Genomic DNA, 19,645 nt, shown 5'->3' with positions numbered 1-19,645 from the left:
TCAGAAGTGACACGTCTAGAATAGCATGAGGGGAGCTGCGTGGGTGAGTAATGGGGCGAGAGGAAGGGGGAAGGAGAGAAGAAGGCCACCCAAGTGGAACAAAAGATGTGTAACATATGCAAATGTTCAGTATGTGGGGTGTGTTTTATACACTGGATGTATATGAGGTCATATACAAAGCTCAGCTGGCAGCCGTGCTTCTTCAGGGAGACATGGGAATCTGAAGGAACACTCGAGCTCTTGTGTGATCAAACATACCTCTCCTCTGTCTTCAGGATGCAAAGCAGTTCCTAATTTGGCTCTTTACCTCTACTTCAGCAGGAGTTAGCATCTGCTTCTCCACTGTCACCAGTTCTGCAAGCTGTATCAACACAACCCAGACCAAGCCACAGAATCACAGATTGTTAGGGGCTGAAAGCGACCTCAGCAGATCATCTAGTCCAACCCCAAGACCCAGCTGCAGCTATATGCAGTCATGCCTGAGCTGCAGACAATGGCCAGGACCATGACAGCTCTGGAAGCCAAAGGGACATCCAGGGAAGCTACAGGTCCCTTCTGCATCCTTCTCCCCTCTGGGAGCCTGGCTCAGTGGCAAGGATGACCTTGGCCTTGTGCAGCAACAGGAAAGATGTGCTGGGACCACCACACTCCTTTTGTAGAACCAAGAAACCTTCCTGTATGACTAGCATTTTCTAGCTGGGGAAATACAGCAGTGTAGTGGGGCTGGAAGGCAGCCCAGAGCCTGAACAGCAGCAGTGAATAAAGCATTGAGGATGCCAGGGATTTTGGACAGGCCTCCAGCGTGAGGCTGAGCCTGAGGGTCAGCGACAAAGGCTATGACATGGTTAGACAGCTTCTCTGCATTGCTTTTTCTTTTTCCAGATGAAAATCCATCCATTACAGGGCTCAGGGATTTTGTGTGAAGCTGTGACAATAAGTAGCTGAGCAAACTTCACAGGGCTGCGGGGCCTCGGCAACAAACGCTGATGCACAGAAAAGCAAACCAGAGCCCTCGGCAAGCTCTAGCCCGGCTGCAGAGCAAGGAGGATAATCTCACTTCTCTGCTCTTTGCCCTTTTGGCTATTCAGAGAGCTTAATGCTGACTTATTCCCAACAATGAGCCAAACAATCAAACTTCCATCTGGCCTGGCCAGGCAGATGCAACATTTGCCTACCACTCACAGGCACACCAGTCCTGCAATATTTTTTCCCATCTTGAACATAGACTATTTACCCCTCCCCTGTGACACACAAGATATTTTCACTTGGTAACAGAAACTGTAGTTCATGCTCACCAGCCTGCTCTAATCTGATCACCTAAATCCCTGGGCACTGCCAAACACAAGCACTGCGAGCACAGCTGGTGCTGCAGCCTTTGGGTCTCCCCCTCCACGACATGATGCACTGCCTGCCCCAGCTAATCACCGTCTTTTCCTGGGAGAGCACTCTTGTGCCCTTCAGCCCCACTGCATACTCACATCACAGCTCCCAGACTGCAGCCATGGCTTTGGGAGAAATGTTTTCTCTTCCTGACTTGAAACTCAGCAGCAGGTCACTCTTTGCAGTAGTCAGAGATCTCCAGTATGACAGAGCTGCGGCAGCAGAGCTTGCTGCTATCACCTCTCTCCTGGTCTGGGAACAAAGGTTATAACAGATCATGTAAGGGGGGAAAAAAGAAGTGGAAAAAAAAAGGTCAAAGCCCACGAAATTCTCTTGTGGTTAACATTATTCTGTCTTCTAATCTACTCATGTCCCAGTCTCACATTTTTGTTAAGCATTCAGCTGCAGGGGAAGAATACAAGGAGATGGATTGACACGTCTGTAGGTGTAGATGTTTGTGCGTGTGAAAGGCATTTTGAGATGTAGATTTATACACACCCAAACAGAAGAACACTGGCTGTATGAAAAGTCAACAGAAAATATCCAACAGACTCAAGCAAAGCTAGCATTTCCCCTCTAGCATTCAAAGTGAACCTCAGTAACCTGGTTTTAGCTGTCAGAAGTTCTCCTGACAAATTCAGAAGCACTGAGACAGAGAGGCTAACACCCTGTGCCAGTGGTATGCTGGCAAGGGGTCTCTTTCCCTTTTCTGCTGAAAGGACACGGGTTCTTACCAGAAAAACCTGAAATTGAAGTGCTCCCTTCTTCAGTTAAGATGGCAGGGAATGCTGCCCCAATTCACAGAAGCCCCTTCAGTGATAGAATTTCCCTGTGTATGAGTCACAGGAAATTATAATCACTGCTTCCCGAGACTGCAGAGCACAATGAGATTTGTGAGCTACACACAGACTTCAATTATTCTTGAAAGACAGACAGACCCTCAGACTGACACAATTGGAGAAAATAAATATCCTTTGTCTGCACTGCTGGTGGTAATTTCCCATTAGACAGGAAAAGACTTCTTTGACAAATGAATATTGTCTACACATTAGAAGAGGAGCTACTGTATATCTCCTAATAGCTCTTGCATGCCTGGGCTCAGGGCCCTTTAGCCCCCTGGGTACAGTGTGGTAGCATTCATTAGCACACTGCAGCATGTGAGAAAAGCACGGAGCGTGTTCAGATACATTTGAACAACTTCCCACTCAACTTCAAGTTATGCGGCAAGGTCAGGTCCGTTTAGCTATCTACCTTCTCAGTCTGCAGGTAGTCCAATCCAGTCTGGAAGATCCAGGAGGAACACTTGCACTGGAGAGAGGGATTTTTTCCCTTGTCATTTTAGCAGTTAATCACTTTTCTAGTCTGTATTTACATCACGTTGCTATGGTGGTAATGAAATCAAAAGCGGAGCGTTACCCAGAACTAAATTCAGCGCTGTTCAGAGAAGCCAAAGACTATAATATTAGTGCAAGCTTTAGCACAAACTTTGGACCTTTTTGAAGATCACCAAGTCTCAAACCTCTCCACAGAAACATCTCAACAGACATTAGTGGCACTGACAGTCCCTTGGCAGCGTTGCATTTCTCTCTGCCACTTTTGCTGGGACCGGCTTAAAATCTTTTGGCCTAGAGCTGCCTGGGTCCACCCCACAAAGTCCTTTCAGCTGCTTTTAGGTCACCTTTTCTGGAACTTCACTGCCACACCATGGATTAATTTGGGGTCAGGTGTGCTGGTGGGGGGAAGTGTTACGCCAGTTTTTTATCTGAATGGGATTCATTTAACCTTACATTAAAAAAACCCCACAACATTGGAGGCAACAGGAGATACTTACTCTCATAATACTACTTTTACAGTCACCACACAGCTGTTAGTGGTGCAAACACCGTGCTTTAGAAAAGGGTTTTTATTAATGTATAGCAAAAATGCTTACAACCTTGTTTAAATTTTTGCTAATGTTTTTATTTGAGAGATTAAAAAACCCAAACAACAAAACTCCCAACATTAAGAAAAAGAAGCAGAAGAGCTACCGACGAGAAATGGTCTGGATTTGCCACTCAACAGTGGCAGCAGTCTGCACACAAGCCAGTTGCAGGCAGAGATGTGGCAGAGACCAACATGGTACTCGTAGACTGAATGCAATACAAGAAACAGCAAATCCAAGAGTCAGAATAAAGGCCATAAAACCCCAACAACGCCCCAATCCGAGTCTCGCTTCCAATGAGAAACAGGCAAAAGTAATGTCTTAGGCTCATCCCACGTTACAGATGGAAACTACACTTCTGTCTGTGGCACAGCAAAGGCTGCTAAGAAACGTGGCAGAAGGGCCATGCTTTGCCACCGAGCACTGGGCTGAGGATGTGACATGTTGGCTTCACCAGCCTGCTGAGTTTACTACAGAGTCCTCAATTCAGTGGATGACATTTTAAGGCAGGGGGGTAGCTGTGGGGAAAAAAAGAAGACCACAACTTGCTTTGTAAGTACTAACAAGAAGCTAAAAGTCTGACAAGAATTATGGTCTCTTTAGTACTCCACAGCTACAGGTACAGCAACATTGAATATATCATGTACATAACATTACTTAGAGACTCTACATGTAAAACGTTAACCAATGCATCATGGAAGTCTGGTAACAAGCAACATTGTCATAGAAATTCACACTTCAAGAAAGGCTAACTGTGGCAGCCTCCTTTGCAAGAGGATTTTCAGTCAATGTTTTATATATATTCAAACAAGGATGACACTTTGTTCTCCGAATCTCAATTCATTATTGGGTTAGTTTTCAGGAATGGGGGGGGGAGGAAAAAAGGTTCTCCTTAGAAAAACGTGGGAATGGTTGGAATATGGATTCACAACCCAAGTATTAAATAATTAAAGGGAAAAAAAAAAAGGAAGAAAAAACAAACCCAAAAAAGGTTTCAGCTATCAGGAAGTCTTACTTGGCCCACAGTATTTTAAAGCAATAACAGCAATACAAGGCATAGAAAAATCTTTTCCTGCAACTCTTGTAGAAGTATTCGAGTTAAATGCCACAGAACTACAAAAGAACAGGCTGCTGGTAGAACAGAGAAATGAAAGACCAGCTCTGCATTCAACCATCTTCCTTACAGTCGAACTCCAGCTGTTCCAAAACACATTGGCTTCAGAATTTGGAAGATGCTGTCCCATAGGCAACTGGTCTGCATACTCCTATGAAATATGATGTCCCAAATGGATGACACCCCTTCTGGGAAAGTTTTGATCTCATCTCCACCGCTATCTTCACAGTTTAAACCAAAGAACAACTATCCAAATGGAAAATGCTCTTCCCCCACCTCCCCCTTTTTTTTTTCCTCTTTCCTTTTTTCTTCCTCTTTCCTTTTTTTCACCTCTTTCCTTTTTCCCCCCCTCTTTCCTTTTTTTTTTTTCCTCCTTCTAATTACTAAACAAAGAAAGTTAAACAGTTTTAAAATGCCAACTTGCAAATAAACCATAACAAAATGCAATTAAAACTTGAAAATGTGCAACTCAGTATTAAAAACTCAATAGAAATAGAAAGGATTTTTTTTTCTCTTTTTTTTTTTCCCCCCCTTTTTTTTTTTTTTTTGAGGGAGGGTTAAACCTAAGTAATTCAAGGCTGGGACAGACAACTGAAAAGGTAATACTTTGTTCTGTGCATCCCCCATGAAATGTAAAAGAAGTGCATAGTAATTCCACTGGAGAACTTGCAGACAGAAGGTAATTTCATTAGCAGTACAGGACACTGAACACACTTATTTTACAATGGAAAAATGTTACACAGAAAACAGGGAAGAAAAATAAAAAGAAGAAGAATCCTAGTTGCATGACCAACAGTTTAGCAGGTGGACATGGCTAAAATGCTATGATTTTAAGACCATCTGAATGTGGTTACACTGTTTAATAAATCCTTGTTTTTTTTTTCCTGTTGTTTGTTTGTCTGCTTTGAAACATTTCGGTACACAACGTTTTGATACAAGAAGTCCTTGCAGTTTCGGCTTTCCAGTTCAAATGGTGATGGTGCCATTTTGTTTGTTCTCTCTCTCTCTCTCTCTTGCTTTAAATATGCTCCTTTTAAACTCCAAGAACAGATCATCACACACTTGTCAAACATTGGAAACATTACTGTAAATACAGCACATGGTTCCTGAAAGAGCAAAGTTTTACAACCATCTACAGGTACATCATCGGAAAGAAAAAAAAACAAAAAACAAACCACCCCAAAAAAACAAAACCCAACCCAAAAAGTGCAATCCAATTTAAAAAGAAAAATAAATCATGCTTGGCAAAAGCCAAAAAATTCGATCACTGGCTCTTCAGAATCCCACCAGTGGTTTCTTGGTTGTTTGTGGTTTTTATTTTGACGCGTCTGCAGTAAAATTATCGCTTCCTGGGTACGGCTGCAGCAGGATCCATTCCATCCCAAACGAGTCTCCCCTGCACTAGCACCCATATACTGTATGTACAGGTATGTATATATATTATATATATTTTATATATAAAAAAAGCAAAAAAAGAACCCAACAAAAACCAAACCAAAAAACCCCAACCTGTCCTGATTTATCTATTTTATTTTTTTTTTATTTATTTTATTTTATCTGTTAAAACATTGGGAACAAAAAAAAAAAACCAAAAGAGTTTTAGACAAAGAGGCCACTTCTGGAAAATAATACTTCTTTGTTGGTTTTTTTTTTCCTTTTTCTTTTTTTTTTTTCAGTTGACTCAGGGAGAAGACTGGTTAAAATCACATAGGTTCTGCATCTTAAAAAAAGGAAAGCACTAGGATCAGTTATTGGCACTGAGTTGCTATTTACAATGAACAGAGAGGGGGTTGTGGGTTTTTTTTTTTGCAGTTTACAGAACATCGATACAATGCAGTTTTGGAGTCTTTTGATTAAGATTAAAAAAAAAACAACCCAAGTGTTTTTGTTTCTCTCCTTTTCATCCAGGACATTCAGAGTATTAGGACAAGTGGTCATAGGTAAGGGCTGCAGAAGTTCCCGGCTTCAGCCCCCTCCTGTGCGCGGCAGCGGTGCTGGAGGACGATGTTGCGCTCTGGGGAAGCCGAAGGGCAAAGGTGGGGCAGGAACCCCCTGGTAATTCATGATAGTGTCTGGAGACCAGGGGATTTACAGGTTGTCTCCGGGCTGGTACTGGGGTTCTGTTGCAGTGAAGTAGTCTTCAAGGAAACCCTGCAAATATTCAAAAGTTGGACGCTCCTCTGGGTCTTTTTTCCAGCAGTGGATCATCAGCTCATGCAAGGAGATGGGACAGTCCTGAGGACACGGCATCCGGTAGCCACGCTCTACTTGCTCCAAGACTTCACGGTTGTTCATGCCTGTGAAGGGCAGACCAAGCCACACTGTTAACCTGCAGGAAAATGATCTACAATACAGATGTGGTTTGCTCGATCTTACTGATTTCTTCTCCTTCAGACAAGTGACACAAAACCATCCCAGTGTCCTGTCTCAGCTCCTCTTCCTGATTTGTAACCCTGAGACACCAAACATTTGATATTTTGATCCTCTGAGACCCGATAACAAACTGTATGCTAGTAGGTTGGACCTGATGATCTCAAAGGTCTTTTCCAACCTGGATAATTCTATTCTACGAGCCACCCTGAGGTGAGAGCGGGGGATGGAAAATCATAAACAGCTCTTCACTTCCCTTTTTTTTTTTTAATTAAAAAATATAGGGGGGAAAAAAAAAACCCAACTTAGAAAGACATTTCTGCCTGAAATTGTTGTGCTTTTTTGTCCCTGGAAAGTCACTCCAGCCAGGTTTTGTCACTACAGTATAATCCAGGAAAATGTTCTCCTTATCCTTTCTCCTTTCCCCTCCCTCCCAGTAAAACCCAGATATGAAACTGAACCAAGTAATCCTCATGTTCCTTACTGGAATTTGTGCAACCAGCCAGGGCTGCAGCACCTAGGATTTGCCAAAGAAATCCTGTCAGCTTTGACACGTGCTGCTAATTTAAAAATGAACTTCAGACCCGTTTTTTAATTCACAATCAATTGGATTGTTAGTCAGACTTACAAAAGTAGCAGCATTTCAGGCACACTCTTTACCTCTTAAGAGGCCTATTTATGTTTACAAATCTATTATCTAGATTTGCTCATCTTGTTCTACAGGTTTTAGTGTTTCTCTTTTGATAGCAGAAGCCTGTTGTATCTGTACCTCCAACACCACACAGAATATCTGAGCAGCCTCTGCAACTCCCCTCTCCTAATGAATACCTGAGAGAGTTTCAACTCTTCTAGTAAATAATAAATTAAATTCAGCTCTCAGTATGCTTCTAGACCCCTCAAAAGTTTACCCTAAAATCCTTAAATCTGTGGAATAAAATACTTGGCAATATTCTTCTGCAGACTCCAGCTATTTCACCTGCTTGAAAAGTCACTTTGTACTCATGAAGTTTCTAGAATTACCATTTGGATCAGGAAGGAAACATCCAGTTTCCCAAAGATGAGTTTCCCATTAGCTTGTTATTCCCTGAGAAGAGCAAAAGTGAAATAGCCACCCACCATCCAGCTTTATTAATAAAACCTCCAATAATCTTAGGATATGGCTACTCTAATGCTCAAAACAATACAAATCTACTGCCCATATGGACTGGGAACAGCCATGCAGTGCTGCTTGTCTCTTCCTAGGAAAGCTGCAGTAGTTAAGAGTTACTGTGACATAAAAGAGGATGTGAGGTTTCCAGATGTGGCTGAAGAAAACACTGGAAAATGCTTTGGAGTGCTCTGAGGAGCTTCATTTGGTGGAGCACAGCAGATGTGCCAACAGCACAGATTTGGATACTGCTAATGGCAACACTACTGTCACTGGGCAGCATCCTCACATCCACAGCAAATAAGCTGTAGAGATTACTCTGGGCATTGTGAAGTCCAGTGAGTACAGGGATGGGTTTAAGTCACTTTGTTCTTGCTTTCTTCTACTGGAATGAGAATTGTGCTCTTTCAAGGCCCACTGCGTGCTTTGAGACCACCGATCAAACAATACAGGCCCAAATGTTTAAAGCAGGACTCCCAACAGCTTAGCTGTTGCCCATCCCCAGAAATGCTGTGGTTTAGGTTCCCCAGGAACCCAGAGCTGTGCCTCTCTTTGTGTTCAAAGGCTCCTCAGATGAGGACCCATTTGCCCTTCTCCAGCACAGCTGAGAAGGTAAAACTGTGTGGCACTCCAGAAGTTCCGGATCGCTTTGGCACTCTCAATAGAGATACACAACCGAGTCAGGCTGGGTTTTGAGATTGGTTCATTCTGATCTAGAAGCAGAGTTTCTAACTCAAATGGACAGCCCCAAAAGGAAAAACAGAGATGAGAGCACAGTAATGGGATATGAATCTTTCCTGAGAAGCTCAGGAGGTCTTTGTCACCTTAGGAAATCTGAGCCCTCTCAATCCATCACACCCACATTGCAAAGATGGACTCTTCTGAGAAAGCTTCACTTCCCCTCTCTTGTTGCCTCAGGCCATAAAAGCTTTCCCAGTTAGGGACTGGGGAAAACGAGACCAAACTGAAACCTCTGAACATTTGTGAGATTCAAATGCAAACTGAAGGCTGTGAGGAGTGTTGCCCACCCCCTGGAAGCAAGGCCCTGTCAGTTAAATCCTGCACATCTTTAGGCCCTTTCCATCAAACGCACACAGCTGTACTGGTGAGGGTGGAGAGATCTTTTTTCTTTTTAATGAAAAGAAGAAAGGTGCAGCTCGATGCCCTGTTGTTGGGTATCTGCACTGATAGGAAAATGAAAAGATTAAGTTCTTTTCTATGTAACGGACTGCTTTCTCCTCACCCCTTTTCTCTTCACCTGAAAGTCTACATCTTCAAGGGGGCAACAGGATGAAAAAGCTCTTTCTGCACAGGCAGATCCAGTCTCTCCTCCTACAAATCTTAATCCATTGGATACTTGGCAGGGTTTCAACAAAGAGCCATGGGGCCTCTGGTTCCCCCATGCAGAGAATCTGGCCCCACTGTGACCCTGCTATGAGCTCTTGCCTGCACATTACAGATTTTTTTTTCTTTCCTTTCCATCCATCTCAAAACCAAGGATTGAAATGGAACAGTTTATCAAAAAGAGATTTGGCAACAGCAGACATTCAGTCATCAAACCTTGCAGAGACCCAGAGTGACAGAATAAATGGAGCACAGCCACTCTGGGAGTTTAACTGTTGGTATCTTAGAGTGAATGCAATCCCATGGAGAGCCATTTGCTCCACAATATAGTCATTTTACATTGCTTTCATTACTTGGCTAGAAAGTGTATTAATTGAATTGAGAACAATTAAAATTATTAGAAATGATAGGTTGGATTTTCTGCCCTCTTGTGATTTTTATCATGACCATCACATAGCAGTGTTCAGAGTCAGGACTGTTTTCAAGCATATGCAGAACTTGGGTATGATAACCATCATAAACTGAGCTCAGTGAACATAAATTAACATTCCAGCTTAAGCATATCACTCATTCCCACTCCTTTCCCCAGGTGAAGCAAGGCTCAGGCTGTTTTCTTACCTGGGTATGGCACTCTCCCTTTTGTAACCAGCTCTGTCAGCAAGATCCCAAAAGACCACACATCTGACTTTATTGTGAACCTTCCATACAATGCTGCTTCTGGGGCAGTCCATTTAATGGGAAACTTTGCACCTAGTGACAGAAAAAAATGAGTCTTAATCAGAACAGAGGCAGAATGGAAGCATCAGTTCACAGGTGACTGTGGTGTTCTGCAACACGTGCAGGTGTGCAACCCTGCAGGCAAGTGTTAAACAGCTCCGTGGTCTGAGAGGGCAGGCAGGTGGAACATGTAGGGCAGAAGGAAAGTCTTAGCAGGGAAGGGGTGGATTTGTCCCATGTCCCAAGAGAAGGCTAAGGCATTTTAATTTGGGTTTGAAGTTCTACAAAAGAAAAACGAAGTTCTGAAAACCATAAGCCAAATCCAATACACATCCCTGCAAAATGTTTTAAATTAACAGCTCCCTGTGATATCTGCAAGTCAAACCCAGCCAGCACGTACAAATGGAGGGCTGGAAATGCACCTCCCTGTTCCTCTGCTTGAGCTGAGCAGAACACAAAACAAACAAAGATGGTAAAAATATCAATTGAAAACAAACCTAATATTTCATTAGAAACACGCAAGGACTTCAAAATAATGCTGCTATCTGAGTTGCTCAGAGTGCAGTGATGTCAAGGCACAACTTTGGCCTGTGATTTATAACTTAACAGTGTACTTTAAGCTCCTGGCACTGGAGAGCCTGCAGTGCTTTAAATACGTGCAGTTCTAACGTGCTCATCCATCATCAGAGCTTGCAGGAGCCAGTTGTGGTAAGGATGGTAGGATAACAAGCCTTTAAACACTGATTTATTTGCTTTCCCAATCATTTAACTGTTTTCTTAGGGAAAATATTTTTCAGTATGACTTTAAAGAAAAGTCTTGTGGTACTAATTAACTCCTAGCATGTATGAAAAAAATATGCAGACACGTCCCTTGTGCCTTGGATTAACATAGAGGCAAAAAGAGTTGTGTTGCTTATTGCTGAGCCCTAGTGACAAACACGCTTCCATTTGGAAACAGACTGACTTGGGCTTCTCACCTCCCCCTCATAAAAGTTCCCTTGGCTTCCAGGAGGAGTGTGGAAAGTGTAACAACGTGGACAAATCAGTCTCAGAGAGTGAAGTTACAGCTCCCTGCCGGCGCTGTTCTGCTGTCGCATCCAGCGCTCAGTGCCCAGCGTCTTCTGCCGTATGCTGCGGGGTCTGACTTGACTCAGAGTGCAAAGCAAACACGGTGATTCTCATGTACTGGCTTCATAAAACATCAGCTGTGCTAAAACTTCTCCTGCTCTACATGTAAGCGACTCTAAGAGATGGTATTCCTCAGAAACAAATGCATTTTTCTAGGGAGAACTGCAGTGGCTCAATCAAGTCCTGCTAAATGGAAAGATGCAGGACAAAGTTTCAAATCCCTACTGCCTGAAGCCAGGAATTTAAATCTAGTTAAGCATCAACACACCAGAGGTTAGATTTGAAAGGAGGATTTTTAGGTGCCTATCCACTTTCACGAGAAGTTGCCTCCTCTGTATTTGCACTAGTTGCTATGTGGGCAGGAGCTAAAACGTGGGTACTCCATGCTGAACTCGGTCTCCCTTAGACTTCATGAGACTAATATTCATTTACAAGACTGAAAGTTTACAGAATCTCATCTTCTCTTCTCAACTGCCTTGCTCATGGTGTCCCAGATCTCTGCAGCAGCAGCAGCCTGCCATCACTTGAGCCTCTGTCCTTGACACTGGCCATGCTCCAGCGGCATTGGCAGCCACGTGGGGTTGGCAACCAGCTCTCCTGGCCACTGGCACATCCTGGGCCTGCATGTCCCTTGCCAATCCCCAGAAGAACTGCAGGCTGTGTATGTGTGTGGTGGCTAAGTTCCCTAAGCCCACAGTGCATGGCTTTAGATGGGCTTGTGCTGGCCTGCCATGAACAGGGGCCAGCGTTCCTCTGCGCTCTCATACACGCAGCTGAGGTAGAGCACACACCCCACGCCTGCTGAACACATAGCTGCAGGCAGGCCAGCAGCCTGGAGCTTTGGATCTTGGCTGGTGGTGTGTGAGGTAGCTAAGTATGAGGGTTTGCTCATTTCTGTGTTGCACACATTTGATTCAACACTTTTAGTTCTTTTTCTTTGATCAGCTGTGTTTTTCTGAGAAGCTGGGCCAAAGCTGGTCTAATTCCCTTGGGCTGATTGCTGGTGCTAGCAATCACCTACACCTCATCTTTGGAGGAAAGAAGTCTCTTCAGACTCCTTTGTGGCCAGCTCCCCTGGTATTTTTGCCTTCCCTACCTACTGCTGGTGTGGCCCTGGGAGGGGAGTGTGGGGTGTGTTGAGGGACCATGGGAAGATGAGAAGCAAGGTAAGGAGGTGAGAAGGGAGGGACAATCCCAGCACAGCTCTTTTCTCAAGAGCTGGAGCAGTACAGGCCCCACTGCACTGTAAAGAGCACTGCTGGAGAAGACAAATGGTCTGTGCTACAGGTTCTCCGTGACAAGAGAACTACTCATGACATTTTTTTGTGGCCCCTGCTGTGGGTGACTCTCTGGCTAAAACAAGTAACACAAAAATCACACGGTCTGCATTCTGCAGCATTTCCTCAGCTTTGGTTTGAATGATAGATGGGGAGGAGGGAAAGGCCAGGTTGGCAGAGAAGTCATTAGCAGAGCCTCGTGGTTTGCTGGTCCTGCAACACATGCTGATGATTCCCTGCAACCCAGTATGGCAGAGCCATCAGTGAGGGGACAACAGAGACCAGTGAGGATGCATCAGCGTGGCCATGCCTGCACAGCTGCAGGTACCACATACACACTGCCACAGCACAAAGGGATTACACACAGCTTGTGTGGATATGTGTGTGTCCGACAGGGATCCTCCCAAACTGCTGCCTCCCATACAGTGTCTGGCACAGGAGACATGTCTTTGAAAACAAAAAAAATCCCCAAAGGTGTTGAGCACTGCTCTGAAGCCTCCTGACGCTGTGCACGGCTCCTGACTGACACAGTCTCCAGGTTTACTCTCTTCCCAACACATTGATTAAAAATCCCATCCCCTCCCTCTTCCCGGGCCTCAGTAGCTTATTAAACAAGCTGACTTTGTGCTGCAAACAAATTACAGCATCAGATAAAATGCATATTACTGACAAGCACGTTAATAAATCTGATAAGCCAAATTACCCCAGCTGACAAGGCAGCCTCTCTCCTACTTTGGAGGCAGATTTTACATCAGTGAGGGGATTTATCTTTATCTTTTTTTTGGTCTTAGCTTTGCTGGAACTCATTTCATTACAAACTAGCAGGTCAGTAACTCCATGAGTACAAATCACCAGTGCACTGCATTCATTAGGTCAGGATAGCCTGTCCTTGCCCCAGAGTGAGGTACTAATCTGCAGCTTTTATCTCTGTCCCTTTTTGGGAAACATTTCAGCCAGAGGAAAGCCTTTTTGGGTTTCTGCTCACAACATCAAGTCAAAGCTGCTTGTACAATTTACTGTTAAGGCAGCCAGCCCTGCCTCCTCCTGAGTATTTTTGTGAGGCTCAGCCCTGTTCTTGGGACCTCTGCCCGGCTCTGCCCAGGCATTCAGACAGGTTACGTCCCAGGAGCATTTCCTTGGGAAAAATCAATCAGTGGCTCTGTTTTAATTCTTTGTCAGCTATAAGCAGGCCACGTGATGAGGAGGAGTGGAGGGGGCTGGGATAATGGAGTGACCTTGATGTACAACTCTCAGCACTGTTTCCTCTGAGTGGAGCAAAAAATCCCTCTGGAGAAGCAAAAACCTCTGAAATTCCTGCCCCAGGGCCATGGCCAGCTTGATCCTGATCCTGTGTCTGGAAATGCTACAAAGCTGCTGCCTCTTGTACACAAAAAACCCCAACCCAAACGCAGCACCCCAAGGCCTAAGACCCGAGAACCGGGGCAACTCTTGGGTTAGCGAGCAGTGAATGTTGTGCGGCACCGAACTGCTCCTGGGGCTGGAAAGGGAAAGCCACAAAAGGTAAAAGCCAAGAGCTGAGGCAAGCCTGGAACAGGAAACGAGTCAGCCCTGGTAGGCGAGGGGGATGGCGTGTGGGAGACTCTGCACAGCTCCCTCTCCTGTGCTGCGAGAACCAACGTGAAAGTACAAGCCTGGCAACACGTCAGTGATCAGAGGCAGGCTCTGCAGGCTGACCCCTCCCCAGGAAATGGGGTCCAGGGGGGGAACTGGGAGTCTAAATGCTGCCCTCACCCTCTGCCTGCACATCCCCCCCCCCACTTCCCCTCACCCTTCCTTTTGACCTGGCCATGCTCCTTCTCACAGAGCAGATGGCATCTCTGTAGGAGCAGACCAGTGATCCCCATCTGGGACCCCAGGGACTGTCTGTTAAGAGCAAGAGTCTTTCCTCCTGGCCGCTCCACGGCTTGCCCAAGGCTGGCAGGTAAAAGCAAGAACAAAGCCCTGGGTGTTACAGCCCACAGCACAGCCAGTGGTGAACAAGAAAGATCTGATTAGCTGGTGAGCTGGGAGCCAAGCCTCTACAAAAGGACAGGGGAAAGCCTAGAAGGAGGGGAAAAAAAACATTTAAAAAATCCCTGCTCATTTCTAGGAAATCAAAATAACAAACAGCACTTGTTTTAAAGCAGGGCTGCAAGGAGGTATTTCTAAGTGTTAGGGAAGCAAAAATGATCTGAGAGTTTACAAACACATACTAGAGCTCCCAAAATAGCTCTGACTTGTCTGGAAGGCATTGGAAAGATCCTTATTGTTTAATGTGTGCTCCTGCAAGTGCTGCCAGTGTGTGCCGTAGAAACATGGCCTGGAAAAGAACTCTGCTTTTTTTGGGTTGTTATTATTATTATTATTAAGGCACTTTAAAATTTGTATCAGCTGCTACTGCTTAGAATAGTAACAACTCTTCCCCACAAACTCTATGGAGCAGTCAGCACTCTCCACAAAAATGCCCTGTGCTTGGCCAAAACTCCACATAGCTGCAAGCCAGATCACTTCAAGGGTAGCAGAACTGCATGGGAAATTCTGTGTCGGATGGAAGTCCATCTCTGGCCTGTAGGATACTGGGAGTTTAAAGTCCTGCCTTACAGGACCGACACAAGCACCATCACCAATGGAAGGCAACAAGACTGAATGCCTGACACTGTGGTGGGTGGGGAAGATGTTGCAACAGCAACAGGCAGAAGCAGCAAGCCCCAGCGGTGCAGGCTGCAATCCTGTCCACCAGCGCAGCCTTTGCAATGGGCGTCACTTTAACAGGCATGCTTTTCCCCCTTGATTACTCACTTCCTCTACTAGCAAGAGGAGCCAAATGCTCATTACAAGCCAAAACCTTTTTTTTTTTGGTTATAATGTAATGGCAGTGTATGGCTGCTAGTCACACACTTTAAATCATTAACAACACGACCATCTCTTTCCTTCCTGACAGATGCTGAGAAATGGCAGTGCAGACAACGAACTGCTTTTTATTTACCTCTCATAAATCAGGAGCAGTCAGGCCTCCTTTGTTCAAACCAAAAAGAAAATAAACTGGTCAGTAAAGTGTTACCAGTGCACTGAGTAATACCCATACAGGTTCAGGAATCCTGCACTCCAGCCTGCTGGGGCTCAAAGCATCCCCATCTGTTTCCTTTCAAAATATTTAATCCGAGACAAAAGTGACAGTGGGGGAAGGGAACGAGAGATCAAGCAAGGCTGGAGAAAACCACCTCTTCCCCACATCAACAAGGAGCTCTGTACTAAAACACTTAAACCAAGAGAAGGACAACTGCTGAGGAGAGAGTGACCAGAGGCTTTAATCTTCACATTTTGTAAGGCAAAACATTTCCTTTCTCCCACAGGAGCTGCCAGTCTGGAGCGCTCCTCTCCCCTCTCCCCCCTCCCCTCTCCTGGCCAGACTCTCCTCCAGTGTCAAAATTCCCACTGAACCAGTAGTCAGCTAGACAAACAGAGCAGTCCCCAGATGCATCCCCTTGGAGGCTGAAGTAATAGGTCATGGGAAACAAGCAGAGGCAACCATTTCCTTCTGATACTGTGGCCTCCACCAAGCAGTGTTCAAACTGAGGCTTAACTAAACAAACCAGGACTGAAACCCACTCAAAGACAAATTCCAGCGGTGCATTAGAAACCACCTCTCTTCCTCAGTAAACTGAAGGTCCTAGGCTCACCCTGGCTGCCCAACTGGCTTGGCAGGCAGGTTAATTGCAATGAAATGTAAATTGAGACTGTGCTGCATGGTCAAAAATGCACCCCTGCCTAAAATAAGCTACCACTTAGGAAAGGATCAAACACCACATTAGTGAAAGTAGGAAAAGCTTTCTACAAGATGCCTGTGATCACAGCTCTTTGGGTCTCTCTTTTAAGGAATTCTGCAGCTCTCAAGGACTTAAGCCTGACCCTGAGGCCAGGGGAAGGAAGCACTGTCCATTGCCCTGAAATATGTGAAGGATGGGGTGAAATCTCTCTATCTGCACCACGAGATGAAGCCAGGCAAACATGACTCGGATCTCTGGATCATCAGAGATGCAGGTTAAATGCCAAACTGCTTCTCCTTTCCCAGCCCCTCTTCCCACAGTACAAGTGATTTCTGCCCACTGAAGAAGGACAAGAGATGCCCACAGCTCTGCTCTCTCTCCCTGCCAGTCCTGGCATTCTGGCTTAAAGTTTTCCCATCCAAAATCCAGTTATTTTGATCGCATTAAAAATATCTAAGCTTCTCCCTCAACATCAGTCAGGTAGGTTTTCATGGCTTTCTAACATGTGAAGAGGGCAAAACTATTCCAAGAGAATTAAACCAGGAAGCAAACAGGTCACCAGAGGATTTCCTAGGGATCAGGAGCCTGAAGAGATGTGGCCAGAAGTGGGTCACATACTTGTCTATGAAAACAAATAATTTGTCGTGTCAAACTGTATGTTGGGTAGCTTCCAAAGGGAACAAAAGACATGGCAGTGCAACAGATAGAAACTGAGATAATACGGGGCCCTGTTTCAAAGCCACTTTGCAGGCTGGATCTGCCTGCCTCATTCAAGGAAAACTACTCTCACTCTACACAGGGAAAGGACAAGCAGGCAGCTTGCTTTCTAGCAGAGACTGCAGACACTCTTGTTACTCTGGAGAGAGTGACATGAGGCTATTTTTTCTAGCAAGGAGCAGTTCCCATCCTCAGGCTGAAATCAATAGTGGTCAACTCTCTGCATTAGTACCTACCATGGGTTTTGCAAGGACACCCCAAAATAACCCAGCTTCACCATCCAAATGTGAAGCAGACAACTTTTTAGGGTGGATGCTGCCTGTGGTCCATATCCCTGTGACTAAGTGCTGTTGACAGCAGTTCAGAGGAGTGTGAAGGGCATGAGAGCTGCTGCTCCCAGGCCAAGACAAAGAATGCTGGAAACTCTCTGGCTCCTTCTGTCAACACTTGAAAGATACAGAGAGGTTAGCTCTTTCCTAAGAACTAATGGCAAACCCCAGGCTGAAACAGGGACTTCTGGTCAAGAGAAGAAACTCCCAGCAGGGAGGGGTGACTGCAGGTTATGAAGTACTTAACCAACCTGAGCTTTCTGAAGGCACACAGCAGAGTTTAAGGGGACACTGCTTGGCTTTGGCACCAAAATGGACAGAGCAGTATTTACCGACACATATTGAGCAAGCACGACCAATGTGCTGCCAGCAGAGAGAGAACAAAACTGTAGCTCTGCAAACTTGGACCAACATCTGAAAACTAAGCATGACTTGCAAAGAATGAGTAACTACAAAGAGCCTGTGCCATTGCCTCAGTCTGAAAACACACACACACACACTTTACCAAAAGCTGTAATAGTCTTTGATACATTTTTGTAGTGGTGGGCTGTGCCCAGAGCTGTGTGGCACTGCAAAGCAGCTTTCCAATTAAACTGACTTTGTAAGTTCCCAAAGAAAACACAGCGCTCAGAGAGACAGCTCCATGGCATACAGACAGAATTCTTTCCCCCATTTCAAACAAAGAAAGAAGAGCACAGCAATGTTGGTAGGAGTTAGTAAATACTAGAAGGCACACTGCAGCAAAAAGACTTTACAAAGGTTTTTCTAGATTACCCCATTTAGACTTTCAAGGCTGGTAAGTAAAGTATCCTCTTTGTTATGGCACCACAAGGATCTTGTCTTTACTGTCCCTTCAATCACCTGTGCTCTCACTCACCATCTGTGTCATTTAGGTCAATTTTTTTAAGGAAGACAACTAAGTATGTTCTCTTTAGGACATGCATTAATCAGTGAAGGTCTGGGCCCAGGAGTTTAGAATTCACTAAAAGCACCCCCAAAGGATATCACAGAATGTGAGGGGCTGGAAGGGACCTTGGTAGATCATTCAGTCCAACCCTCCTGCCAGAGCAGGTTCACCTAGACTAGTTCACACAGGAGTGCATCCAGGTGGGTTTTGAATGTCTCCAGAGAAGGAGACCCCACAACCTCCCTGGGCAGTCTGCTCCAGTGCTCTGTCAGTCTCTCAGTGAAGAAGTTTTTCCTTATGCACATATGGAACCTCCTCTGCTTCAGCTTGCACCCATTGCTCCTTGTCCTATCTTTGGACATCACTGAGCAGAGCCTAGCTTCATCTTCTTGACACTGCCCTGCACATCTTTATAAACATGAATGAGGTCACCCCGCAGTCTCCTCCAAGCTAAAGAGCTCCAGCTCCCTCAGCCTTTCCTCACAAGGGAGATGTTCCACTCCCTTTGCCATCTTTGTGCCTCTGTGCTGGACTCTTTCAAGCTGTTCCCCGAGGCTCTTCTTGAACCTAGGGGCTCAGAGCTGTGCAAAAGCTTTTTAGAGCCATATGCCACTCTACCCCTGCCACAAGAATGACAGTCAGTACTATGGCTGCTGCCACACCTACCTTGTCTGGCTGTATATTCGTTGTCCTCGATCAGTCTTGCCAACCCAAAGTCAGCAATCTTGCATATAAGGCCATTCCCCACCAGAATGTTTGCAGAGCGCAGGTCCCTGTGTATGTAATTCATCCGCTCGATGTACGCCATCCCCGCAGCCACCTGCCAGCCGGGAGAAGCAACCATTGTCAAACGAACTCAGACATATCCAGGCTATAAACCCAGACATAGCCAGGCTATAAACCCATGCATGTACACCTCAGTGCTCAGAAGACAGACCTGGGCTGCCATGTCCACCAAATTCGGTAACTTCAAAGCTCTTCCTTCTCCGTCTTTTAAGAAATCCAGCAAACTGCCTGCAAAGGCAAAGTTGGCACAACAGAGAGATGTTAGAGGCTCCTGTTCATCAGGATGGAGGTGCAGCAATGTGTACAGTGTTAAAGACAACAAAGCTTCCAGTCCAAGGGGACAGTTTCAAAACTCCCCCATGCTATCTTAAGAGTTCTCCTGCTCTACTTGTTGCACTCTGCTTTAAGTCTGGCTTGAAGAAGAGTGTGTCACTGGCCCTAAGAGAGCTGCAAGGAGAAGAAGCAATGTTAGTTTTAATTTTCCTGACCATTACTAAGAAAGTTGATTTTTCTTAACTTGGCAGCGCTCTCTAAAGCTGCATACCTGCTGCTCTCAAAGGCCTCAGCTAGCAGCAAAGCATCGTTTCAGTTCCAAGCCACACAAAAAGTCAGATCCCAGCTCAACTTTCTCCAACAGAAAGGCCAGCCTGGAGGCTGGGAAGCTCAATGGGGCTAGCATTAACAAGGGCTAATTTTCCTTAGGAATTAGTGGTGCTCTGTCTCTAGGTAACCCATAACCAA

The 19,645-nt window shown here is 45.3% G+C and overlaps 1 protein-coding gene across 5 annotated transcripts in view; it reads right to left on the bottom strand.

The window, feature by feature from the left end:
- Positions 1-6,303: 6,303 nt before the first annotated feature.
- FYN (FYN proto-oncogene, Src family tyrosine kinase) overlaps positions 6,304-19,645 on the bottom strand; it is a 126,466-nt gene continuing 113,124 nt past the window's right edge. For all 5 annotated transcript variants that reach the window (XM_054173961.1, XM_054173964.1, XM_054173965.1 and 2 more), the window contains 4 exons: positions 19,056-19,132; positions 18,785-18,938; positions 9,895-10,026; positions 6,304-6,712 (listed from right to left, as the gene is read on the bottom strand). In XM_054173961.1, coding sequence (XP_054029936.1) covers positions 6,504-6,712; positions 9,895-10,026; positions 18,785-18,938; positions 19,056-19,132 — 572 coding nt within the window. In that variant the 3' untranslated portion in view covers positions 6,304-6,503. The remainder of the gene's footprint in view (positions 6,713-9,894; positions 10,027-18,784; positions 18,939-19,055; positions 19,133-19,645) is intronic.

This window comes from Dryobates pubescens, chromosome 28 (assembly GCF_014839835.1).
Source record: "Dryobates pubescens isolate bDryPub1 chromosome 28, bDryPub1.pri, whole genome shotgun sequence".
Taxonomy (NCBI): Eukaryota; Metazoa; Chordata; class Aves; order Piciformes; family Picidae; genus Dryobates; species Dryobates pubescens.
This window is presented reverse-complemented; position numbering and strand designations above follow the sequence as displayed.